Below are 22,092 nucleotides of genomic sequence, written 5' to 3'. Positions count from 1 at the left end.
ACGGGCGTCCCGCCACAAACGGCGCCGTTGCCGTCATTGCTCCATACATGCTCGCAGAGGTCGCCCCGATATGATTGCCTGAACCGAAGTACCTTTTCAGTCCCTACCAATGGCTCAATCGGCCTTGTCATCGTCATCGTCTGCTGCATCCGCGTCAGTGTGCCCATTTGTGGCAACTCCGTTGGTCTCTGGCTCAGCTTCTCCGTCTATATCGACCAGCGTGCCAGTCTTCCCTTCTGATTCCATCTTTAGATACTCGTCCCATTCAGGGAAGAGATCTTCATCCTCGCCTGGAACACCAATCAGACGACTGACTTTGCTCTTGCCCTTCTTGTCCAAGCTCTCTTTCCATTCCTTCGCCAGCTGCTGTGTCTTCGATGGTTTGTACGTATGACTGAGTAGAACAGCCTCACTCGTTCTGCCGGTCCGCTGGAGCAGCCTGATAGCAGCGTCAACATCTCCAGCAGACCACAGAGCGCCAAAGGCAATGTTATGACTTCCAGCATCTTCAGCTTGTTGGGATAACTGCAGCAGCTTGTCCTTATCGCCCGAGCTGGTGTAGAGTAGGAGCAGACTGCCGATATCCTTTGCCAGCACGAACATCTCTTCTGCTGTCTTGAGGTCCCACGCGGCCAAAGCCGCATCGCCCACAGTCTTGTACTTGTGCTCCGTGTCTTGTTGCCGTGCGATCTCCAGTGCAATCGGCAGATTACTCAGAGCCAGCGCCAATTCGAACCGATGCTCCGCGTCAGTAGCAACCTCAAGAGCCAATTCCTTATGGCCTTGGCCTTCCAAGAATCGCGCGATCTTGTTCATCTGCGCTTCTGGTATATCGGACAGCAACGCTTGTGCGGCATCAAGGTCGCCCCTGAGGACTAAAGTCTGGTACTCCACAACGTTTGTCGAAAGAGTGTATGAGACCAAGGCCATGTCCTTGTCGCACAGGTAGAGCCGTCCATCTCGTGGCAGGTATCTGAGCACATACATGCCCTGATCGAAGTGAGCAATTGTGTCTGTTTGCTCACCAATGAGCTGCTTCAATTGTCGTGCTTCGGTTGTGTAGACCAATGAGTCCCCAACCCAGTGGGCTGTGACCGCAACGTCTGACATCTCATGCAGCAGCTCAAATGCGGCTTCAACGCCATCTTCATCTGCTTGCCCTTCATTGACTGCCTCAGCATATGCTTCGCGGTTGAATCGCAAAACATAAGTTGAGTCAGTACAGCACAACGCTACAAGCTCGCCTGATTCGCTCCAAATGACCTGTCTTCACGTTAGTGCACTTTTCGTAGTAGGACGAACAAGAACTCACCTCTCTTGAATCGACCTCTATCCTACGAACAAGCGAGCCTGAATCCCAGTCAAAGAAGCCGATACCGCCTTGACCTTTGACACCAAGCAGAGTGCCGCCGGAAAGCCCTTCTGCTGAGAACCCAACATCCAGTGGCCCCTTCTCCTTCAGCTTCTTGAATATTTTGACGCTTGTGCCCGATTCTCTGATCGCATAGTCATTGTTGCTGCTTGCACTCCACACGAAATCGAGGGCTTTTCCGAAGCCTTGTTGTCGGAACGCCAACGCTGTGTAAATGAGGTATTCTCCGTCGCCGCAGATGGCCACAAAGCGGCCTGACGGCGAGTGCTGCAAAGAGCTGGCGTACACTTCGATGTTGCCTAGCTCTTTCGGTGCTACAGCTATGGGGGCGCCATCTTTCAGAGAGGCATCATCGCCTCGGACCATTCCAGATAGTACTTCATTGACTTTCGTCCAGATCAGCTTGCCGGTACTGTCCATTGACACTGCAGGCTCTTCGCGGCCCATCTTCACTACGACCGCACCATCGTCGAAGCCCATTGCAATGCTCTGCTTGCCGCGTTGTACGCTCACACACCATGCACGTTCGAGGCCATAGCTTAGCGACTGCTCTAAGCGGTATGTGTTGGCATGCCATATCTTGACTGTGCCATCTTCTGAACCGGACACAATGATCGGCAGTTGGGGCGAGTACACAGCGAACGAGACATTGGCAGTATGGCCCTCCAGAGAAGCCACCAAGCCTTTCGTCTGGTAGTCCCAAATTTTGCATGTCTTGTCATCGGAGGTTGTGATCAGGTAGGGCTTGTCAGCATGTGGATAATAGTCGACGTAGTTAACTCCCTTAGACTCGTGCGCCTCGATAGTCTGATTCGGGGTGCCCTTGTCCAGACTCCATATTTTGACTGTTCGATCCAAGCACGCCGAGGCGAATGTATTTGTGTCTTTGGGATTGAAGGCGAGTGACATGACATAGTGGGCATGGCCGACGAACTCCCTCTTCATAGCCCATCCATTGTCCCAATCCCACATTCGTATTGTCATGTCATCTGAGGCTGTGAGGACGTATGGCAGGGAGGGGTGGACGGCGATCGCTCGAATGTAGTCGGGGTGGCTTCGAAGGTCTTGACCTTCTCGCCGGTGTTGTAGTTGGTGATCCGGAGTTTAAAGTCATCGCTGCCTACACAGATCCAATTCTTTCGGCAGATGAATCGGCCTGCACGTATTGGAACATCCGTAAGTTCGTAACTTTTGATGATCGATTGTGTTTCGTACGACCATATGTGTGCATGGCCGTTGTATAGCGTCGTAAGGATCCATGGCTCGGTGTCGTGGAAGTCGATGCCCTTAACGCGCTCTGACCGAGCAAAGAGCTGCCGCTTCACGTCCAACCTCATCTTGCACCAGTCGTCGCAGTCAAGGGAGGGGTTGCTGTCTGGGGAGTCGAGGCAGCCACGCTTGATCGATCGCTCAAGGATTTGATCTCATCGCTGAATGAAGGATGCCCGGTCGTTCACGACCACGAATAGCGAGCGAGGTCAATCCAAGTTGCGTGGTTGTCTGGTTGTTCTCGGCCTGCTGCTCCTCATGCACTTCAGCCAACGTGTTCCTTGGCAAGGAACTTTTGACCGTAGACTACGGTGGACGATGAAGGCAGATCAATACTTTTGAAGCAGCCGAAGGAATTTTATTTCCTCTCCTCACTTCTCTTAGCTAACCAGCTCGCATATGCTCAGCCTGACAACAATGCATGTTACTGACGACCCTGATGCCGCGGCCTTGGTACATCCTTTGTGTACAAGCTTCTGAACTCGTGCCATCTCATGATCTCTTGCCCGCCCAGCCACCTAGCGGATGATCTACAGCCCGAAACTCGCGCTGATATCTCGATCTGACTCTTCCTGTCTTACACGTACTTGTAGGCACCGTATCTGTGCCTTCATACAGAGCACCCAATCCTCTTGTTCCAAAGCACAATGAGCACACTCGGCAAGCCGACTCTGCATTATCTCAACGTGAGAGCACGACCATTACCACTACTCACGACCTAACAGTGCTAGGATTCCGCATCACACCGAGTACTGTGGGCGCTGGAGGAACTCGGCGTTGAGTACAATCTCGTGCTGCACCAACGGATCAAAGGCCGTTCGCCTCCTGAACTCTTCAAGACCCACCCGCTTGGGAAATCACCCCAGCTCGTGCTCGCTACCGGACGAGTTCTCATCGAGAGCAGCAATGTGATCAAATATCTGCTCGATACGTACGATACCGAGGGAAAGTTTAGGGGCGACGGAGTACGGAACGATGCCATTCGAGAAGACGAGCTTTCAGACCTGGTATCTTCGAGTATGAATGGTATTATGGGAACTGGTGTGATCGTAAGTCACTCTGCGCGTTGCACGTGGCTATGGCACCTATTCAGCTGTCGAGGCTACTTACCCTGATTGTGTACTTACGCTACGACAATAGTTCCTCGCGTTGGCGCACGCTTCACCCTTCTTTGCCAGACCCATTATGAACGGGATCTGGAAGGGTCTCCGCTCAGCTTTTTTCGATGCCGAAGTCGAGAAATTTCTCTCGTATCTGGACGACCAGTTGAAGGGGCAAGAGTTTCTGATGGGGGCCCTCCCTGGCCGACCAGATTTCTTGCTTACATTCGTCTATGACAACTTCGAGCAGAGAAAGTTGATCAAAACTCCTTCCAACTATCCTTTGGTTCAGGAATGGAGCAAGCGCTGCAAGGCACGACCGGCCTGGCAACGTAGTATGGAGAAGGGCAACGGATATGACTGCTCCACGCTCGGATTTTGAACAAGACTCCCGGGCAACGCGTCGGTCTCCGAGACACTATACCACAGTAGAGGTGCGACGACGTTCATGCTGTACCGGACGAGGATGAATGAGCTGCAGATGATACAGCATGATGCACTCTTGCATGCCGCACTTGTTGCTTACGCCGTGCATGCCAGGAGAAACTCCAGGCCTCGGCGGCAATAAAACCCTGGGCGCAACGGCCCTGATTGGATTGACAGCACCCATCTGCCGCAAAGCTCCAAAAGGATAAATCTCGTTCTCTTATACTATGCCTGAATCAGCTACATCCGCCTTCGCGTAGCATTATTTATTGGGGTCATCGAGTTTTCTTTGTCGCATCGCTTGCATCAAATTGAACTTGGGTGGTGTTCGGTGCCCAGTAGAAATGGTCTTTGCTCCTATCGGTTACGAAGTCTTCCGGGCAGACATCCCGTACATCTCTCAACGGCTTTTCTTCCTTCTAGAACTTCTTGAATGTAAATTGCTCTCGCAACCTTCTCTCGTATCGCCTCTCTTCACATTTTTGACAACCTTCAGCTTCCACGTCACCAAATTTCTTATTTTGATTCTCGCACTATAGAATTTCCCAGGAAAGGGCCCTTCGAAGATATCTCTCAGCATCATTTAGTCAATCGCAGATTCAGCAACATCAAACTCCTCGAAATTCAAGATGTCTCGACGAACGTGTGAAGAGGTGTCGCTCACATGTCCTGTCGATTTGACTCTATACGGTTACCGACCAGTCCTGGGAGTCAATGCATTCTTCGTTGCGCTCTTCGGCCTCTGCTTTATTTCACAAGTAGCCATGGGATCAATACGGCGGACATGGACATTCTTGTTGGCCATGGGCTTCGCTACTATCGGGGAGACACTAGGATATGCAGGTCGAGTTATGATGTAAGTCCCTTCCCGGTATGCTCTCGGAAGCGTGTGCTTTGTTGGCCATGACCTGAGTGTTGCTGTTGTCACTCTAACTGCGCTTATCATTCGTGCTTCGTTGGGATCTGTGACTGACCGTTTTCTCAGGAATGACAATCCTTGGGTGAGTCCACTTCGAGATTCCAACAGCCCTAAGCTTTTTCCGCTTCTCTTCGACATATACCTGAACGATATGTCCCTTTACCTGTCCTCTTCGCTAACTTCGCCATTATAGAGCGATGGTGGCTTCAAAATGCAGATCTGCTGCTTGGTACTCGCCCCCAGCTTCCTGGCCGCCGCGATCTACCTGACCTTGAAACACGTGGTCCTCTATTGTGGACCCGAGCACTCACGCTTGAAGCCTCGGCTCTACCCCTGGGTATTCATCGGCTGCGATCTTGGGTCGATTGTTCTGCAGGCGTGCGGTGGTGGTGTGGCTGCCGCTGCTCCCGACCAGGGTTCAGCCAACGTGGACGAGAAGAAGCGACAAGCCCTGCTCGACGCCGGTAATGGGCTGATTATCGCTGGTATCGGTTTCCAAATCGCCACCATGACAGCCTGCGCTATCCTGATGGCAGACTACTACCGCCGGTTTAGCAAAGCAAAGAAGCAAGCGCTGAGATCGAGTGGCGACTTCTCGACTGAGTCGAATTGGGAGAAGAATCGCAGCAATCCGGCCATAAAGAGGAACTTCCGACTATTCATTGGGGCTGTATCTATTGCTTTCGTCACGACGCTTATTCGCTGTGTCTATCGCATGCCGGAGATGGCAGGACTCAGCAACGACGATAGGGGCTGGGGCAACAAGCTGATGAGGAGAGAGACGGAGTTTCTTCTCTTGGATGGTATGATGATCGCGATTGCGTGTGTTTGCCTTACCGTCTTCCACCCTGCTATTTCTTCGAGCCAATGAGGATGTTCAAGAAGTGAATGGGAAGCGTACAGGAAAGCACTGGGATGTGAATGAGAACAATTTGGTCAAGGCCGATGTAGATAGACGGACTTACCTAGGTAGAGCAGCGTAGGACGCCTTGGACGGAATGATGCTCCTCGTCGCGATCATACATCCAATCGCGAAATCTGAGATTCGAGGAACAAGTATCGTCAGTCGATCTCGTATGTTTCCACAGAAAGTGCGACGCTCTTGCGAAAAGCGGAATGTGATCAGGCTGTCCCGACAGTGCCGTAGCAAGAACTCGGAGGCGATGGCTTTCATCCCCGCGCTGCGTGGCAGTGGAAGTGTCGCGACTTGCGACCCCAGCATCGCACGTATCCTGAGCGGGCGGCCGAACGACTGCATGGGACGAAGCGAAGAGGATGGTAATCGCCCATACTAGGACTTCCTCGGAAATCGACAGTATACGAGCGACCAAATGTGTCATACGAGTTCGAGGCGCGCCCGAAAATTGAGAAAGGCAAAGATGATCGATGGAGTATCTAGATCCAGACCGGGCTCGTGTTTGGGGATCAGCCCCAGCCGCCCACTCCTCTTGTTTCGTGTCCAGCTTCAAGTTTCTCGTACATCTTTCCACTTCCAACCAACTTCGGTGCGTCTTGCAACTATACTCTCTGTCGCGTTACAAAACTGATGATCATCGAATTGATGAGATGAACATGCGATCAAGATGCCGTCACGGAGATCCCACACAAAATCGCATCATGGCTGTCGCCAATGTAAGACTCGGCGGGTCAAGGTAAGCCTTTCGGTCGGATCTCACTGGGCCACTTACCGTGGAAAAGCGGTTTCGCACTCTGTATCTGTGTCGCTAACACGTCGACTGTGCTAGTGCGATGAGACAGCACCGCAATGCCAGCGCTGCGTCAAGAGGCACATAACATGTTCTTTTGTGACCGATGGAACTGATGGATTCGTCGATGCTTCAGCGCCGGCGGCCTCACAAACTCTGCCCACGCCTGGCCCAGACCATATCGGCCCCAATAACGCCAATAATGGCTATCATACACCAGATGCTCAAATGCACCGAATGGATCTGAATCAGCCCGCAATGTATCAACATCCAGTACAGAGCATCTCCCCTGCTCCATCACCAAAGGTCGTGGACTCCCTAGATCTGGAATTGATCCACCAGTACTGTACACGAACTTACATGTCTATATCATCACGACTGCCCACGCATGCTGTTTGGAGAGACAAGGTTTTTAACGAGGGCCTCCGGCATGGCTTCTTAATGGAAGGCATCCTAGCAGTAGCAGCCCTCCACAAAGCTTCCGCCTTCAAGGAGAACTCTGATGAGTATCGCAAGTATGCCAGCGCCGGCTCATCCATCAGAATGCTGCGCTTCAAGAATACTCACCCCTGACAGCGCATCCGACTGCGGACAACGCAACCGCTCTCTTCTCGTTGTCGATGCTGTTGACCCTCATCACGTTCGCTGTTGAGCGGTTACCGAACGATATGAAGACGCCTGGCTTCTCGTACCTGGGGTCTGCCGATTCTGTGCCCGACATCAACTTGCCGTTTGGATCGTCGACCAGGAATTTCATGATGGTCATCTCAACATTGCGTGGCATTTTGCTCGTCATTCACCAAACGCAGCAATACTTTGAGGGAGACATCGCCGAGTTCATGCGATATCCAAGAACGGTAGACTTGCCCGAGCATCGGCCTGATGTCGCAGACATGTACGCACAATTGGCCAATGCCGCCATGAGCTACCATCCTGAAGATGTAAGAACGAGCATGCAGGCAGATGAACTCCAGCAGCTCTTCCACCAGCAGGTCATTCGCCTTCGAGATGTCACAAGGTGTACCAGTGTCATTGAATGGGACAGCCACATCTTCTCCTTCCTCGTCTCAGCCCCGCCAGAATACATCGAACTGATCAAGAGTGGCGAGCCTATGGCTCTTGTCATCCTCGCACATTGGGCTGCGTGCTTCCGGTGTATGGATCATCACTGGTGGGCTTCTGGCTGGGGAGAGAAACTTGTTGTGGACATTTCAAATCTTATCGACATGAACGCTTGGTCGAGATTGATGGAATGGCCATTGTCGCAGGTTCGACGTGGCGTAGCGGACTTTGTTCCTTCCTCATCTTGGATGGCTGGGTGAAATACTTGCGACTTCCACCTCCCAGCGGTTGAAGTTCGCTCTTTCTGGCTCTGCAGAGACAAAGCAGGCAGGTGCACTTCTAGGCTCTTCCAACGCATACCTTGAGGTCCTGGACATCTTCTCATATCCTAAACGCCACATCCATCATCAACGCTCGTTGTTCATCATTATTACTACAACGACCTCTGTACTGATCTTGCCTGGTACGAACATCTATTGTATGCGGATCGGGCATGACTAAGCCGCCATCTATGAGCCACGTAGAGGCTGGCAATTCCAGCTTCCACGGTCACACGTTGCTCACGCCACCCCTCTCACCAGCCAGCTCCGAAGATGTGCCCTTCAAACCTGCTGACGACGATGTGACTAGCCTCTCAATGAAGAGAAGGCATTTCGTGCCACATAGTCGCGAAAGACGCCGCTTGAATCGGGCATGTGCTTCCAGCACTGAGCTGCGTGGCTCATCTATCACCTACGATGATATGCCGATTGCAGTACTTCATCATTCCAAATCTCTATCACATCTGGCTTCTACTTCTGGTGTACCGATGTTGAGGAGCGTGCGCATCAGCAGGCGCGGTAGCGACCACCCAAACATCAGAGGACGCCGTTGGACGGTCTCCTCGAAAGGTTTACCCGCGAAAGAGCTGGCAGACAAGACCGCGGCAGAAATTCGACCTCCTGTGCCTGAGCCTGTTCATCAAGACAGTCCAAGTCCGGCAATGATCACGCTCCGCCGGGCTTCAATTACGCGGCAAGTGAACAGGAAGACTTCACTGACCTTCTTCCCACCTCCAAAGTTCGAGAGCTCTACGTCCGGTCTCGTAAGAGCGTTTTTGAGAACCCTCACAGGTCAAGAACAAGCTGCACCCACATTTGAATCGAGACGCCAAAGCATCTTCAATATACGTGCACCTCCTGTCCTGCCAGCTGAAGAGCCTGTGCCTGAGCAATCTTGGAAGGCCAGTGCCAAACCAGTGTTCACAAAGGTCTCCGGCATGGCTCCTGAATTGTTGCAGCCAACCAATACATTTCGAGCCAGTGCTGAGACAAGAAGATGTTCGACTCAATACGTTTCTGGCGGTTCTGTATACGAAGTCATTTGGGACGAAAACATTTCCGACTCAAGTCGAGGCTCAACATCGACTCAGCCACTACGGCGCCTGATAACCGAAGACGCTCGCTAGCAATGGACAGTCTAGAGACACAGCTGTTTCGAGCAGCTGCACAATCCCGGCGGGCCTCCGCGGACAGCGCAGCGTCGAATGGAAAAATGAGCCGGACGGAATCTTTCTCCAGCATGCTGGCTTCGAGGTTCAACTGGTTGTCGGAACGCCTCTCGTTCAGCTTTCCGAGTGGCAGCAGGGGCAAAAAAGGCAGTCTTCCTATCGACACTGTCCCCGAGGATGCACAGTTGCCGCGGCGAGCGTCCAGGGAGGGCTCTGTAACCACGGTTGATTTCTTTCCACCGTTGCGAAGTCGCAAGGCCTCAAACGTCGACGAGTCTGTCAGGCAGCCTGACTCAAGTGCTGCGTTGTCGCGGCATGACACTTTGAGCAGTGTAGATGTCTAGCAGTCAACATACACAGCTCCTTCCCTTGCCCCTCTGCACAGACACGACACTCCGATGGAATTTGCAGATACTGGGGTTGTTCAACACTATGGCAACAAACTAGCTAAACGCAATCGACCGGCTGCACAGCAGTCTAGCAACCCATCTGAGGGCCGCCTGGCGGGTGGTACCGCAATCACCTGGAATCTTGGGAGGAGAGGGAAAAGAGCCCCGAAGCACGACAAAACGATGCTTGACTCGTCGCTCGACGAGACCGCTCCGCTGCTCGCAGGCCGATGAGTTTCATCTGGGTAAGAGCAGGCGCAGTAAGACACGAGAAGCAACGATGTGAGCAACCATCGTGCTTGAGAATGGCTTTTTATTCGACTCCGAGAATCTGTGAATACGAATGAATGCTGGGACCCTATAAGAACGATTAGAGAGAGGGGATTGTTACACCTGAGGCCTTGGTGCTGCGCAGGGTGCGGAGATTGTACAACAATGCCCATCCTGAGACCTATTCCAAGCCGTTGAGATAGTAGCACACGAAAACCTATCATTCCACTGCCACTGCTTTCCACTTTTGAGACGTTATTCTCTCTCGCCAATCTCTTACTCCAGTCTGTGTCAAAGTCATGTTTGAGTGTCACAAACAACTCGAAGTCGTCCTGAACACCCGTGAATTGAGCGGTATTGATTACTGCCCCAGCATTAACATCTACGCACCAAGGAGGCCTCTGCGTCAAAAACCTGATGACATCCATCTTCAAGACGTTTTCTGTGGGGTTACACGATCTTTGAAGCAGCTATCAAGCAAGAGGTACCTAAGGACCTACCTTGAACTCAGACGCACTATGTCAGTCGGTCCCCTTTGGTGATTCTTTCGGTTGTCATTCGGCGTGGCGAGAGCTGGCCATGACTTCCGCGGGTACGTAGGCATTTTGGAGGGTATGAAGGTGGCCTGGCGCACTCAAAGGCATCGTGGTCACAACTGTTACGGTCGTTGTCACGAGCTGCGAGACTTGCTTCCTTACCGTGATCTCAAGCAGCATGACCGTCCGATAGGGCGGGCTTCAGCTTTTCGAAGCTTCAAAGGCATTCCCCACGATATTACTTCATGCCTCACGGTGAACAATGTCGTCAAGCTCAAGTTACAGGCTGCCGTCTGGTCGAGTCACGGAGGCAACATGTCATACTGCCTTAGCCTTACAAAGAGTCATTCCTCGGACGGGTAGATGGTCCAGGTCTGTCAGAGGAAACCCGTTGACTGTTTGTAAGCTCGGGCGAGTACAACCTGTATTAATTGTCGTCCGCGACATGAAATTGTGACATAAGGCCTTGCCGCAGAAGAGGCCGATATGTCCGAGGACCTTCCCAAAGAGCTTTGATGTCCAGCTGAAGAGGCGCGCTCTTTCCAAAGCCCGGCTTTGAAGCTGAGGGATTTCGCCCGAAGAACACTCAAGCACTTAGTTGTGCTTCGGAACAAGGTGGTAGTCAACAGTGTACGTAAGCGACAGGCTTGTGCCTAGCGGCTTCGCCTTTGACCGGCGGCGAGTTTGGGGGAGAATATCATGCCTTAGCGGCGATGTTTCCGCCGAGCTCGAATCAGTAAAGTGAGTGTTATCAGTTTGAGGAGGAGGCGAGTGATGATTTGTCTGCTGAGTCGTAGAGCGAGATCATTGCACGAATTCGGGAATGCATTCTACTGATTCCGAGCTGCCGTTTGGTGCGAGGTCGTCCATTGCTCGGTGCTCTTGGGCCTTGGGAAGCTGAAGAGAAATCAGGTGTACGTACCGAAGAATTCCGGTGAATTGACGGAACTCGGGTGGGGCGCTGAGAAGCACTTACATGTACCCGCCGGGACGTACCGCGGGTGAGGCAATGATTACGATGTGGCGGACAAGGGCCTGTATAGAGCAGCAGCAATGGTGGCAGCGCAGAAGGAAGGTCACCGCGGTCTGCTGTGACAGCTCAGCATGCAGTAGCAAGGTTGTCAGTGTTTCGACTTGGATGATTGACTGCTTGAAGCCTTCGTGCAGGTTGCGTGCAGTGACCAGGGAGGGGAAGTCCGCAGCTTCGAGCACCAGCCGAGGCGGAATGATAGCAAAGGGCGATGCCCATTTGGTCGAGGAAGCAAGAATTACGAAGTGCGATTTGAAGCCGCAGTACCGCAACTCAATTCTTGTGAAGGTGTTGTCCTTTGCTACTGGTGACTGCATCGTGATGTCGTGTCATGCTGTCACTTGATGAAGGGCTTCCTGCGTGTAACGACTGACTCGCAAGCTCAACTCAGGCTTCCAGGCACAAACAAGAGATCGAAGATGCGCTGGCCGATCATAAGATAAGATCCGCGTTGGGCTGGCGCGGATGGTGAAAACAAGAGGTCTCGGCCAGGTCTGTCCTCACGGCTATTCGCTTGTTTCAAAATCTGCCCTTCGCAAGCATCGGCTTTATTCTGCCTAAAGCTACGGCAGGGGAGAGCTGTTGTGCGCTGATAGTGAACGAGTGTACCCTTACGGAGAATCTTCAAGAGTCAAGATAGAGCAAGCCTTCGTTGATAGGGAATGACGCGGAAATGAAAAGGACTGTCTTGCTTTCGGACCTCCTGGATAGTGGATGAAGCAGTTGTGGGTGAGCACTTGCTTGCCTCGACGGTGATTGCCTGGAGGGCACTGTTGCAGTGGTGCTCTACTCAGCCGGCCGCAACAGTGACAGCACATTCGATAATGGCCGTTAGTGGTCGCTTGATCGGTCGAAATCAAGAGTACGAGGTCTTTCGCTTATTAGGGTCATCAGGTCGCATCGTTGGCGACTGTGCTTTCCCTGTTCTCCGATTGAGCTCGGCCTTTCAGCTCTAGCGTGGGCAAACTTTGACAAACGTCAGTGATACGGGCTCCTCGGCTTATCCTCATAGGTGGCGGTATGGAGCTTCTAGGTGGGCGCCATTGCCGTTTCGGCGGCAGCAATAGGCGAGCCATGGATGCGATGGAAGGGGACATGGGGGCGTGCGTGCTCCCGGTAGCCGACTTCCGCTGCTTGTCAGTCCGGTGAGTGTGGTGCTCGAAACTGCGCTCAAGCCTCAATTCGCATTCATTCATTCACCTCAGTCCCATGCGAACTGCACCATCCCTAGCATTTGTGTAACATCCAGCGACGCTATCTCCTGTACTCGATTCTGCAATTGTTTGCTACTATCTGCAATATATCTCTTCTTTATTCTAGGCTGCAACAGAAACGAAAATCATCCTTCATTGTCAGCGGCGGTGCCCGGACGTCACACATTATAAGCCACTGTTCATTCGGCTGCGAGCACGCGACCTATGCTGTATACCTTATAATTCCGCTATAAGTCAAACAATCTACATGATATAAGGGCATTGCTAGCTGCCATTGGGGCTCGACATCTTCAGCGAAAATGCCTTGGTCATGACATCTGCTGCTCCGGCCAACAAAAGGCCTCCCCTATGTCCTCCCGACTCCGAAAATCCCAGTGCTTCGGGTCTGGGATTTCCCCAGAGCCGAGCCATTTCTACTGGCTTTCTGGACATAGACGAGAGGGCAACAAAGAGGCGGAAAGTCGATGGCACCGAGTCGACCACGAATGATGCTGCGACGTCGCCCCCAGCCAGTGCCGATGCACCGGCCCCGAAATACACTTACCCAGGCGACCTTCGAGTGCTTGCAGCTATCATCACAGCCCGAGATAGTGCTGAGGGAACGCGGCCTGACCCAAAAGATGCCGCTCTTCCTCTGATGCCAGCGCACCCTTGGAGGACCGGCCCCAGAAGAAGGCAGCACCGGAACGGAAACCAACGCATCGGGCGCGAAACCCACGCCAGGTGCCGTGCACGCCGGATGCACTCGTAACGCCCCGAGGTGGACCAGCTCTAGTGAACGATCGACCTGCAGGATACTTCCCTTGGGGTGTACGACCAAGTGCTGAGGACCAACTGAGTGATATCAATGTGAAGCAAGGCTACCAGGACCGGCCACCGAACCCGCCAGACAAAGAATTGAACACTGCGAGAGTGCCCTTGTACAATGCTTTCAAACATCTCGCTGGTCTCGAAAGTCTGTCGACAGTGTTCTCGATTGCGCTGGAGGCCAAGTCCAAGCATAACATGCTCGATTCACTTAGCGCATTCAAGCCACCTCCGCGGGTCACGCTGTCCGAACCTAAGAAGAAGACTTGGATAGGTGAGTTGGCGGACCCGAATGTGCAGCTAAAGAAACTCAGTCGAACGATCCCGCAAGGTATACGAGGGCTCGGGCTGCTGGAGCAGTGTCTGCAAAATGTGGTACCGCTAAGTAGAGCAATTTGGTTCGTCAAATGTGTTGGAGCAAATGAGATCAGAACTCTCAAGCGCAAGGGCACCTCGCAGGCGCTTACGGCCGGCGGTGAAAGGGCATGGCTGAAAGAATGGACTTTCAACATCGAGCAATTCGTTGAATCAGTCCTCAACCAGAATGGACAGCCATTGTGGAAGCAGAACCTTCAGTATGCACTCCGACTCACAACGCGGCTGTATCTGGAAAACTTGCTGGATCGAGATCACTTCCTGGACTGGATTGTCAATACGTTAGCGACCACCGGGCATGACCGGATACCTTTCTGGTTGATGATGGCACATGTCTTCAAGCAAGATTTAGCAAAGTTCCGCAAACGAGGCCGCAGGCTAGCAGAGACTCTGCTTCGAAGATTTATTATGTTGAGGGATTCAACCAATGTTATGGTGCAAACCGTTGTGGTCAAATTGAAGGAAGCCATTCGTGGCTTCGCGCTCCACAGGCCACAGCTCTTCCTCGCTCCCGACTCCTGGCCTGAGCTCAAGCCTGCACTACAGTCTTGTTTGCGCAGCGACAATTTTCTGGAAAGTCGTCTTCTCCAGAGGCTGGATCACGTGAACGAGCGATCCATGGGCGCGAACAAGCGTCACTACCGCGCCAAGCCAGACACTCGAGACTCCCTGGTCAATACATTGGATAGTGCTACCGCTCCCTTTGACATTGATGCCTTGTCACAGAAGTTGTTCGCTCTATCCACCGACTATTCAGTTCTGGTCCCAGCGATCTCGGAATGGGCAACGAGTAGGTATCGTTACGGTTCAGAACGGGTGTATCTTGCGTGCCGTCTCTTACGGAAATGGCAGAAGACGGGCCTAAGATCCGAGGAAGCTCTGCTCGAATTCGTTGGTAAAACGCATGGCTCGCCAGAGTTGTTTGATCCAGCGGCACTCCGGCATTTCGCAGCCGAGCTTTCGCGCTCCAGAGCGTTCCCCACGAGCAAATACCTGCAGTGGCTAAGTGTACGCGGATTACCATGGCCAAAATCTGTCTTGAGGTCAGAGCAGACCGATCTTCGGAACGAGAAGTACATCAGACAGACTTGCAAGGACGGCAGCCTTTTATTAACGGACTTGCTCTTCTCTGAGGCAGAAGGTCGCCATTTGAACTTACGCAACTCACTTCTTGGCCGGGCCGGCTTCGATACGGACCTTGAGATTCAGACAACGCAGCGGCTGCAAAGTCTTGTGCGAGATCTCATGCAACAGGCTCACGAGAATCTGCGGCTATCCCATTCGACTCAGCAAATCACGGCTTTACTGAAGGACTGGAACTGGCGAGTTCGATCCGCCCTGGCCCACGGTCTGCGCGGATTCGTGGTTGCCAAGGTAAAGCACCAGACTCTCTTGAGGCAACAAGGGGCACCAGCTGAGGTGCAGGCTGCCATTTCCTTGCAGCAATTTGAGCTCATTCGTACCTGCCTTGAGGCGATTGGTGATGAAGCTGTGCTTGCCGATATTGTCGGACTGTGCTCACAGACATACACGGAAGATCTGCAGGCAGCCTTGGTCCTCACTGTTCATCGCCACGCACGCACATTCTCCGCTGTAGGAGCCCTGGAGCCACTGCAAACACGACTGGTGCAGAACTACTTGTCTTTGCGCAATGTCAAAGTGACGATGCCCTTGTTCGCGACAGCTCTCTTGGGTCTGCAGACTGCCTATCCTACCAGAGCCGGCTCTGTCAAGCTCTTCCAGTCCGATCTGATCAGAGGTGATCGCAGTCGCGCGATCGCTGCTTGCTCGCCCTTTAGTGATGGTATCGCAGAGTCGTTGCAGAACGCCGAGGAGACCTTCATTAACGATTTTGAGGCTGTGCTTCAGTCGGAGCCGAGCATGACAGAGCAAACAATGAGCCGTCTCTTCTCTTTGCTCACAGAACGAATCGATAAGCAGGCGGTCTCCATTGATCAAGACTTACTTTTTACGCATTGCCAACTCATGGCTCGCTTGAGGCTGTGTCGAAAGCAGCAAGGCGATCAACTCATTCGCAACTGGCTGGTCAAGCTGCTCTCGATGAATCCGACTGGTTTTGCTCAGACATTAGTGTCATACCTTCTCGATGTCGGCGCTTTGAGTGTGCAAGCGCTGGTCGATGCATTCGCTGGCCACAAGATGGCCGCGCCCATTCTCCAGCACATGTTTCCTGATCAGCCCGCCCTTCGGCGATATGCTGTGTTGTCAAAATGGGCCGACTTTGCAGACTTTCACCCGCATCAATTACTGAACCTCGCTAGCCAAATGCCACGCAACTCAAGCTTCAGCATGGACGAGCTTTGCATCAGGATTGTATTGAAAGATGGTGACGAGTTGACTAGGCCTGCACAGCTCAATCTTTCCAGATATCTCAATGGACTCGTTGGACACGGTCCTGGAGGTGATATTGGTGCCACCTTGGAAAGCATGGATGTTCTCTCGCTCCCTTTTGTGCGCCATCATCTACAGCTCAATTCGATTCACACGATTGCAGGTGCTAGTCTGGCTGATACCATTGTGAATGCTGCAGCAAAGGTTCAGGCGAAAGTATTGCGAAGCTGCTGCATGTCGCAAAGTCTGACTTGACTTCTCAGGTACGGCAGATCCTAGATGATAACATACTTGAAATGCTGCCTGTGGCGAGCAAGGCAAGTTACTGGATGTTAGCCTGGATCTGGAGCGGATGGAACGTCTGCAGATGCTCGTCGATCAGGCCTTTCTGCTGTTCCCCACAAATTCCTCGCCGGCGGCCAAGAACACAGCGCAACTTGTGGAGAAGCTGCAACAATTCCTTAAATTCTTAAGCAGCGCGGCGGGAGCGGCACAGGCTACCTCACCATCAGCTTTCCACAGGCAAGCCGTAGCATCCCCAGCGACACCTGGTCTGGGCACACCGACCTTCGGAAGCCATCTCATCCCACCCTCCTCACCAATGGATATCTCATCACGAGCATTACCGTCTACCATCATCGATTATTTCAGGATACTCCTGCAGCTCTTGTGTCTACAGAGACCAGTGCAATTGTCCAACCGAGACCAAACTGGCAAGACACAATCTCACCCCGATCATATCAAGATATTGGCTTATGTTGCACACATTGCGAGTCATACGGCATTCATGTTGCCTGCTGTCACTTTCCCTGACAACTTGCAGCTCCAGCAGCGCACTAGGGAGGTCGTCGATTTCGCTTACGATGTCATGGCAACCTATGTGGACGATCTAACGGACGAGAACCGTGTCACTTGTGCGAGGATCTTGAAGGACCGCCTCAGTCCTTCCGTTGGCGCAAATCCTGGAGCGCTGAATGGCGAGGGCACGTCGAACAGCATCGCAGCCTTGCGAGATTGTCAAGCCAAGACGAAGTGGTTGTTTGGCAGCGTCAACACCATGGGCAGTGATCTCCCGAACGCAGCAGAGATGGGCTCAGGCCTGCTAGTTACCAAGCGAGCCTCAGACGGGAAGCCTGTAGCCAATAACGCTGGCAACGTGGCGACTCTTGGACTTGCAGCCTTGAACACGGGCTTAACCTCATCACAGCCAACATCTGCGTTTAGTGGAATCACTTCAGAATGGAAGCCACGCATTTGGGAGGTGCTGGAATGTCATGGCCGACCGGATGGAGAGACTAGCCTCGGGCTGGGCCTCTTCGGTGCGCGTAGGCCGATTCCAGTTGCAGCCATACGTTGATTCAGCAGCAGGCTGGTGATTTGCTACGACATTGAAGGCCAGGTCAACTGTTCAGTATGGGTTCGAGAGATGGTTGTGCACGATCTGAGATTCGAAAGAAAAGGTGGTATGAGCAGAAACGATCATTGTAGACATGGCACGAGCGAGCGAGTGCTCTGGGTACAGGCGCATTGGGATCTTGTGACGATTTAGCATGTGCATATTGCATGTTCGTAGGGGAGCTTGGAGGAGATGGATACTGTGGTTTAGTAAGACTTAGGGCATATTGAGCGAGAGAATATATTCGTTCACTCTCCACCCCTGCACTTGCACCTGCGACATCCAACCCCCAACATAAATTTCGCCCCATGGGAGTCAATGCGTTGACATCGCCGTAGCGGAAGTGAACATCATGCATGGCGCTTGCGTACTCCTGGAGGAAGATCACTCGGGCAAGCACGAGGCATCCCATGACTCAAGGCAGTAGCGAAGGGATGAACTCGAAGTGCAATCCCGTCATCCGGTCTGAACAAAAGCTCCACGTCATCCGGTGACAAGTATGGTCCCCCGGGCAGTCATCCGGTCCGGTCTACGACCATATTTCAACCGGCCTCTCGAAGGGCATCATTTGATCCAGGTCAAGCTAACAAAATCACCCGCCTTAAAGACTCTGCACTTCACGTCAATCCGTTAGGTAGGGGCTCCGTGCGGTGACCAATCTGACATCACAGACAGGAAGATGAGAGAAGCGGCACTGGCGCCGGATTTGCATGGCTATTAGGGAGTTCATAGCGCCTCTGACTTGACGGACAAGGTCTCCACGTTTCAAAGCAGTCAAGTCGCAGAAATTGGCCGCCAAGTCGTCTCGATTGTGATGCATGGCATGCATACCGGGATTCTAGCACGGGCTCGACTGTTCGGCAGTGGCTGAAGCGCACATGGCAGCAGGGAGGGCCGAATGGTGAACACTGTTGTGAAATCGCTCTCGTCACGATATAGAGAAGTTCGGGGCCTCGGAAAGCACCTCTGCTCCGCGAAGTGTAGTAGGTCCGGTACGGTGGGAAGCGATGATGGATATCGCATTAGCTCGAAAGTTGCGACAACAGTGAGGGATTCAGAGCTCTTTCGTCGTACGCATGCATTTCTCTATATTCCGCCCGCTTGGACACAGCTCGAGTCGTTGTCTCTCCACGGGGTGTAAGATGCTGAGGGTCCAAATGAATTCAGCCCGACATGCTCCCCGCCAGTATCCTTTCTATTGCGCTTCGTTTACTTCTTCTCCGAATCCTTCAAGAAATCTCTGCAGTCAACTGTCAGTCCAGTCCTTGGCCGTATGTCGGCACAGTGCAGAGCAGAGACACGCACGATATGAAGTCCTCCTCGGCTTTACTTGAAGCATTGATCGGGGGTGTGTTCTTCGAGCCAGGCTCCGTCTTCTTGCCTCCGAACAGGAATGGGAGGGCGGCCGCTGAGCCAAGGGTCGCCATTGAGAGCTACGCATGTGTCAGATCAGCATTAGTCTCAATCCTGTATGCGTTGAAGACCATCTTTCGAGGAGGACCGGGAGGAGAGGACGGGCGTTCGTACCCAATGCGCGCCCACCTGGCGGCCGAAGATATTGTACATTGCGACACCGGCCATCTTGACGAGAGTATGAAGTCGAGTGAGTGCTGAGGGTGTAGGAGATTCGAGAGCAGAGGTCGTTGCTCGACCCGTTCTGTAGGAGCTCGCAGTCCGGAGCTTCAACTTTCGAGCCAAGAGACTGCGCTTGTTGGTCTGCTACCCCTACCGTATTGCTCCCAAATAGGTACCACGTCATAAGCTACTTGCGGGTGTCTTCGGCGGCGACGGTTCATGCCTAGGGCAGAGCCGCAGTTTGTAGGTGTCGTGTGAGGTTCTCGCTTCGCCTCCGCCGCTCTCTACATATGTGATCAGGCACTCGCACGACTGGACAGTCCGTCCAGCAACAGCCGGCCATGGCGAAGGACAACAGCAACAAAAGCAGCCCGGCTGTATTTCCGCGCGAGAAGCTCAATCAAGATCTCCAGAAGATAGTTGACCGGCAGGATGACTGGATGGATGACCTCTACGAGGGCCAGTATGCGTTGATCTAGTCACATCATACGCGACAAAGCTGACACACATGCCAGAGGCGCCGACTCAATCGACACCAACTACAGATATGCCGCCTATGCCGCCCGAGCGCGCACCATTTTGCTTTCCGCCCATCGCTACGTTGCCTACACCTCAGACATCGGCGAGTCATTCCGCCCCATCGCACATCCATGGCTTGTCCGCGGCGCATACGGCGTGTCATGGGCATATTTGATCGGCGACGTGTCACATGAGGGCTGGAAAGCATATCACCGGAATCAGAGGTTACTACATCCGGAAAATAATGAGCATTTTGATGCAACGACACCGCAGAAAGATATGCCGGCACAGAAAGCATTACCAGTGCCGGGGCAGAGTATAAAGATACCAGCGATCGAGGACTACCGGGCGATCATGGTGCAGAGGGCGGTGTTTCAGAGCGTGGCCAGCATGGGATTGCCGGCGTTCACGATACACAGCATTGTCAGGTACTCGGGAAGAGCATTGAAGAGTGTAGCGAATCCAATGTTACGGACGTGGGGTCCTATAGGTGTAAGTGTTGTCCAGCGGTGAGCTTTTGTGGTTATGTTTTGGCTAACGGTCTGCCTTTAGCTTGGTCTGGCAGCTGTACCGGCACTGCCGTATATGTTTGATGAGCCGGTCGAGTACGCGGTGGAATGGGGCTTCTGGCATGCTTTCAGAGCCATTGGCGGTGAACAGGCCGTGGGGAACCGACCAGTCACGGGCAGGTCACATCAACTGGTAAAGGAGAACCGGGTCGCAGAAGCGATCAAAGAGAAAGAGAAGCAGTCATGACACATTAACGTGCAGCGTCGAGGACTAGAGGTGTCATTGTACAGGCTGGAAAGCGAAAGACAAAGAGATCACCACTCCGTGACCTGGGCTTAGGCAAGGCATCAACCTAGGTAGGTATAATCTACCATCTCACTCCGACTATGAAGGAACAATATCGACCGCATGATCCGACACACTCTCCTGCCGTGAGCCTGAGCTCGGCGCCCGACAAGTGCGATCGCAACTGCCTGCGTTGGGATTCGAAGATGGCATTATGCCTGCAGTCGCTCCCAAGCGCTTACCTATGCAGAATTCGCCGATCCAAACAGCAAAAACTGCTCTGATTTCAAGGTCTTACTGCATCAGCGCAACTTTGAGCCACACAGTCCGGTGAGACTCAGCCATCAAGACTGGTGCAGAGCATGATTTCGCACGATGCTACGCCTTTGAGCAGGTTTCCAGTAATCGGACTGTCTTCCCACCGAGCATTCTTTCCTATTCAGGTATATTTGCCTTGCCGAGAATGTAAGTTTGCCCAATGGCAGGTGGTTGCCTTGTTCGACCGTCGGGCAGTCTGATACCTTGGGCTGGAATCTGACACCGCGTACCTTGCTTTCGCGCCTTTCTGCTGCATTCAGGGTTATGGGCGCCTGGTTTAGCTGTATCTGTACTGCCGCGATGGGTCACTAATGTGGTATATAAGTCGAATTGCATCGTCAGTGCAGTGCCTGCCTTCGGACACAATCACACCCTGCAACAGAAAGCAGGTTAGCAGAACAGCCCAGCGATTTTCCCAGCAAACTCTTCAGCATGTCACAGAAGCTGCAATTCGGCGTGCTGATGCACCCGTATCAAGCCATCGATTGTGTCGGGCCCCTCGACGTCCTTTCGTCATCCTCGAAACCCTACCTCGAACCACTTTTAGGCCTAGGACTCTACGACAAATCCGTGCCCGAGCACGCCCTGGACTATGACTTCCACTATATCAAAGACACACTCGAGCCATCCACTCACACCGCCGGCCTTCGACTCGTCCCTACAACCACGCTCGATACCTGCCCAAAGCTCGACTACCTCCTCGTCGGCGGCCCCGATCCAGCATGGACGCAGGACCCCTCGTTCCCGGCATACGCAAAGTTCGTGCAGGAGCGCCTCCCTGAGCTCAAGATAGTCTTCGCGACCTGCACAGGCGCCATCATACTTGGCGCAATGGGCGTCCTCGATGGACTCAACGCAACGGTCAATCACCAGCTCATTGGACCTGCGAGGCAGATGTGCCCGAAGGTGAAGTGGACGGATGAGAAGCAGTGGATTGTCGATGGGAAGTTCTGGACAGCGGGAGGAGCGGTCGCGGGGATGGATATGATGGCGCAGTGGGTCATTGACAATAGTACGAGGGATGCTGCGGAATGTGGTTGGGGCTTTCTCGACTATGAGCCGAGAGATGTGCACGGGAGGTTGTTGAAGAGGGAGAAGTATGGGTTGCGGTTACAAGCGGCGTAAGGATGGGTTGTGCCGGTCATGGAGGAAGCGCTAGAGAATGTTGTAGGG

At 53.1% G+C, this 22,092-nt stretch overlaps 8 protein-coding genes across 8 annotated transcripts; 6 read left to right on the top strand and 2 right to left on the bottom strand.

Moving 5' to 3' along the window:
* Positions 1 to 114: 114 nt before the first annotated feature.
* On the bottom strand, positions 115 to 2,356 carry AB675_2190 (Coatomer subunit beta'; the record flags this gene model as incomplete). The annotated part of the gene is made up of 2 exons (XM_018142142.1): positions 115 to 1,263; positions 1,313 to 2,356. 2 exons carry the CDS (start codon positions 2,354 to 2,356, stop codon positions 115 to 117), a joined length of 2,193 nt encoding a protein of 730 aa, XP_018003058.1.
* A 932-nt stretch (positions 2,357 to 3,288) lies between these two features.
* Positions 3,289 to 4,123, top strand: AB675_2189 (Glutathione S-transferase 3; the record flags this gene model as incomplete). Its single annotated transcript, XM_018142140.1, has 3 exons — positions 3,289 to 3,327; positions 3,373 to 3,690; positions 3,782 to 4,123. 3 exons carry the CDS (start codon positions 3,289 to 3,291, stop codon positions 4,121 to 4,123), a joined length of 699 nt encoding a protein of 232 aa, XP_018002944.1.
* A 673-nt stretch (positions 4,124 to 4,796) lies between these two features.
* AB675_2188 (Sphingoid long-chain base transporter RSB1) lies at positions 4,797 to 8,114 on the top strand (the record flags this gene model as incomplete). The annotated part of the gene is made up of 4 exons (XM_018142139.1): positions 4,797 to 5,023; positions 5,153 to 5,168; positions 5,280 to 5,889; positions 7,369 to 8,114. 4 exons carry the CDS (start codon positions 4,797 to 4,799, stop codon positions 8,112 to 8,114), a joined length of 1,599 nt encoding a protein of 532 aa, XP_018003038.1.
* Positions 8,115 to 8,347: 233 nt separating this feature from the next.
* AB675_2187 (uncharacterized protein) lies at positions 8,348 to 9,301 on the top strand (the record flags this gene model as incomplete). Its single annotated transcript, XM_018142138.1, has 1 exon — positions 8,348 to 9,301. One exon carries the CDS (start codon positions 8,348 to 8,350, stop codon positions 9,299 to 9,301), a length of 954 nt encoding a protein of 317 aa, XP_018002747.1.
* A 3,791-nt stretch (positions 9,302 to 13,092) lies between these two features.
* Positions 13,093 to 17,673, top strand: AB675_2186 (Mediator of RNA polymerase II transcription subunit 12; the record flags this gene model as incomplete). The annotated part of the gene is made up of 3 exons (XM_018142137.1): positions 13,093 to 13,341; positions 13,452 to 16,532; positions 16,630 to 17,673. The coding sequence occupies 3 exons, from the start codon at positions 13,093 to 13,095 to the stop codon at positions 17,671 to 17,673; spliced, it is 4,374 nt and encodes a 1,457-aa protein (XP_018002955.1).
* A 1,248-nt stretch (positions 17,674 to 18,921) lies between these two features.
* On the bottom strand, positions 18,922 to 19,293 carry AB675_2185 (uncharacterized protein; the record flags this gene model as incomplete). Its single annotated transcript, XM_018142136.1, has 3 exons — positions 18,922 to 18,952; positions 19,018 to 19,145; positions 19,240 to 19,293. The coding sequence occupies 3 exons, from the start codon at positions 19,291 to 19,293 to the stop codon at positions 18,922 to 18,924; spliced, it is 213 nt and encodes a 70-aa protein (XP_018002870.1).
* Positions 19,294 to 19,628: 335 nt separating this feature from the next.
* Positions 19,629 to 20,562, top strand: AB675_2184 (uncharacterized protein; the record flags this gene model as incomplete). The annotated part of the gene is made up of 3 exons (XM_018142135.1): positions 19,629 to 19,750; positions 19,803 to 20,298; positions 20,359 to 20,562. 3 exons carry the CDS (start codon positions 19,629 to 19,631, stop codon positions 20,560 to 20,562), a joined length of 822 nt encoding a protein of 273 aa, XP_018002925.1.
* A 789-nt stretch (positions 20,563 to 21,351) lies between these two features.
* AB675_2183 (Isonitrile hydratase) lies at positions 21,352 to 22,044 on the top strand (the record flags this gene model as incomplete). Its single annotated transcript, XM_018142134.1, has 1 exon — positions 21,352 to 22,044. One exon carries the CDS (start codon positions 21,352 to 21,354, stop codon positions 22,042 to 22,044), a length of 693 nt encoding a protein of 230 aa, XP_018003014.1.
* Between the last annotated feature and the right edge of the window lie 48 nt (positions 22,045 to 22,092).

This window comes from Cyphellophora attinorum, assembly GCF_001299255.1.
Source record: "Cyphellophora attinorum strain CBS 131958 chromosome Unknown Contig6, whole genome shotgun sequence".
NCBI classification, from domain to species: domain Eukaryota; kingdom Fungi; phylum Ascomycota; class Eurotiomycetes; order Chaetothyriales; family Cyphellophoraceae; genus Cyphellophora; species Cyphellophora attinorum.
The sequence above is the reverse complement of the archived record's forward strand: the minus strand, read 5'-3'. Positions and strand labels throughout refer to the sequence as shown.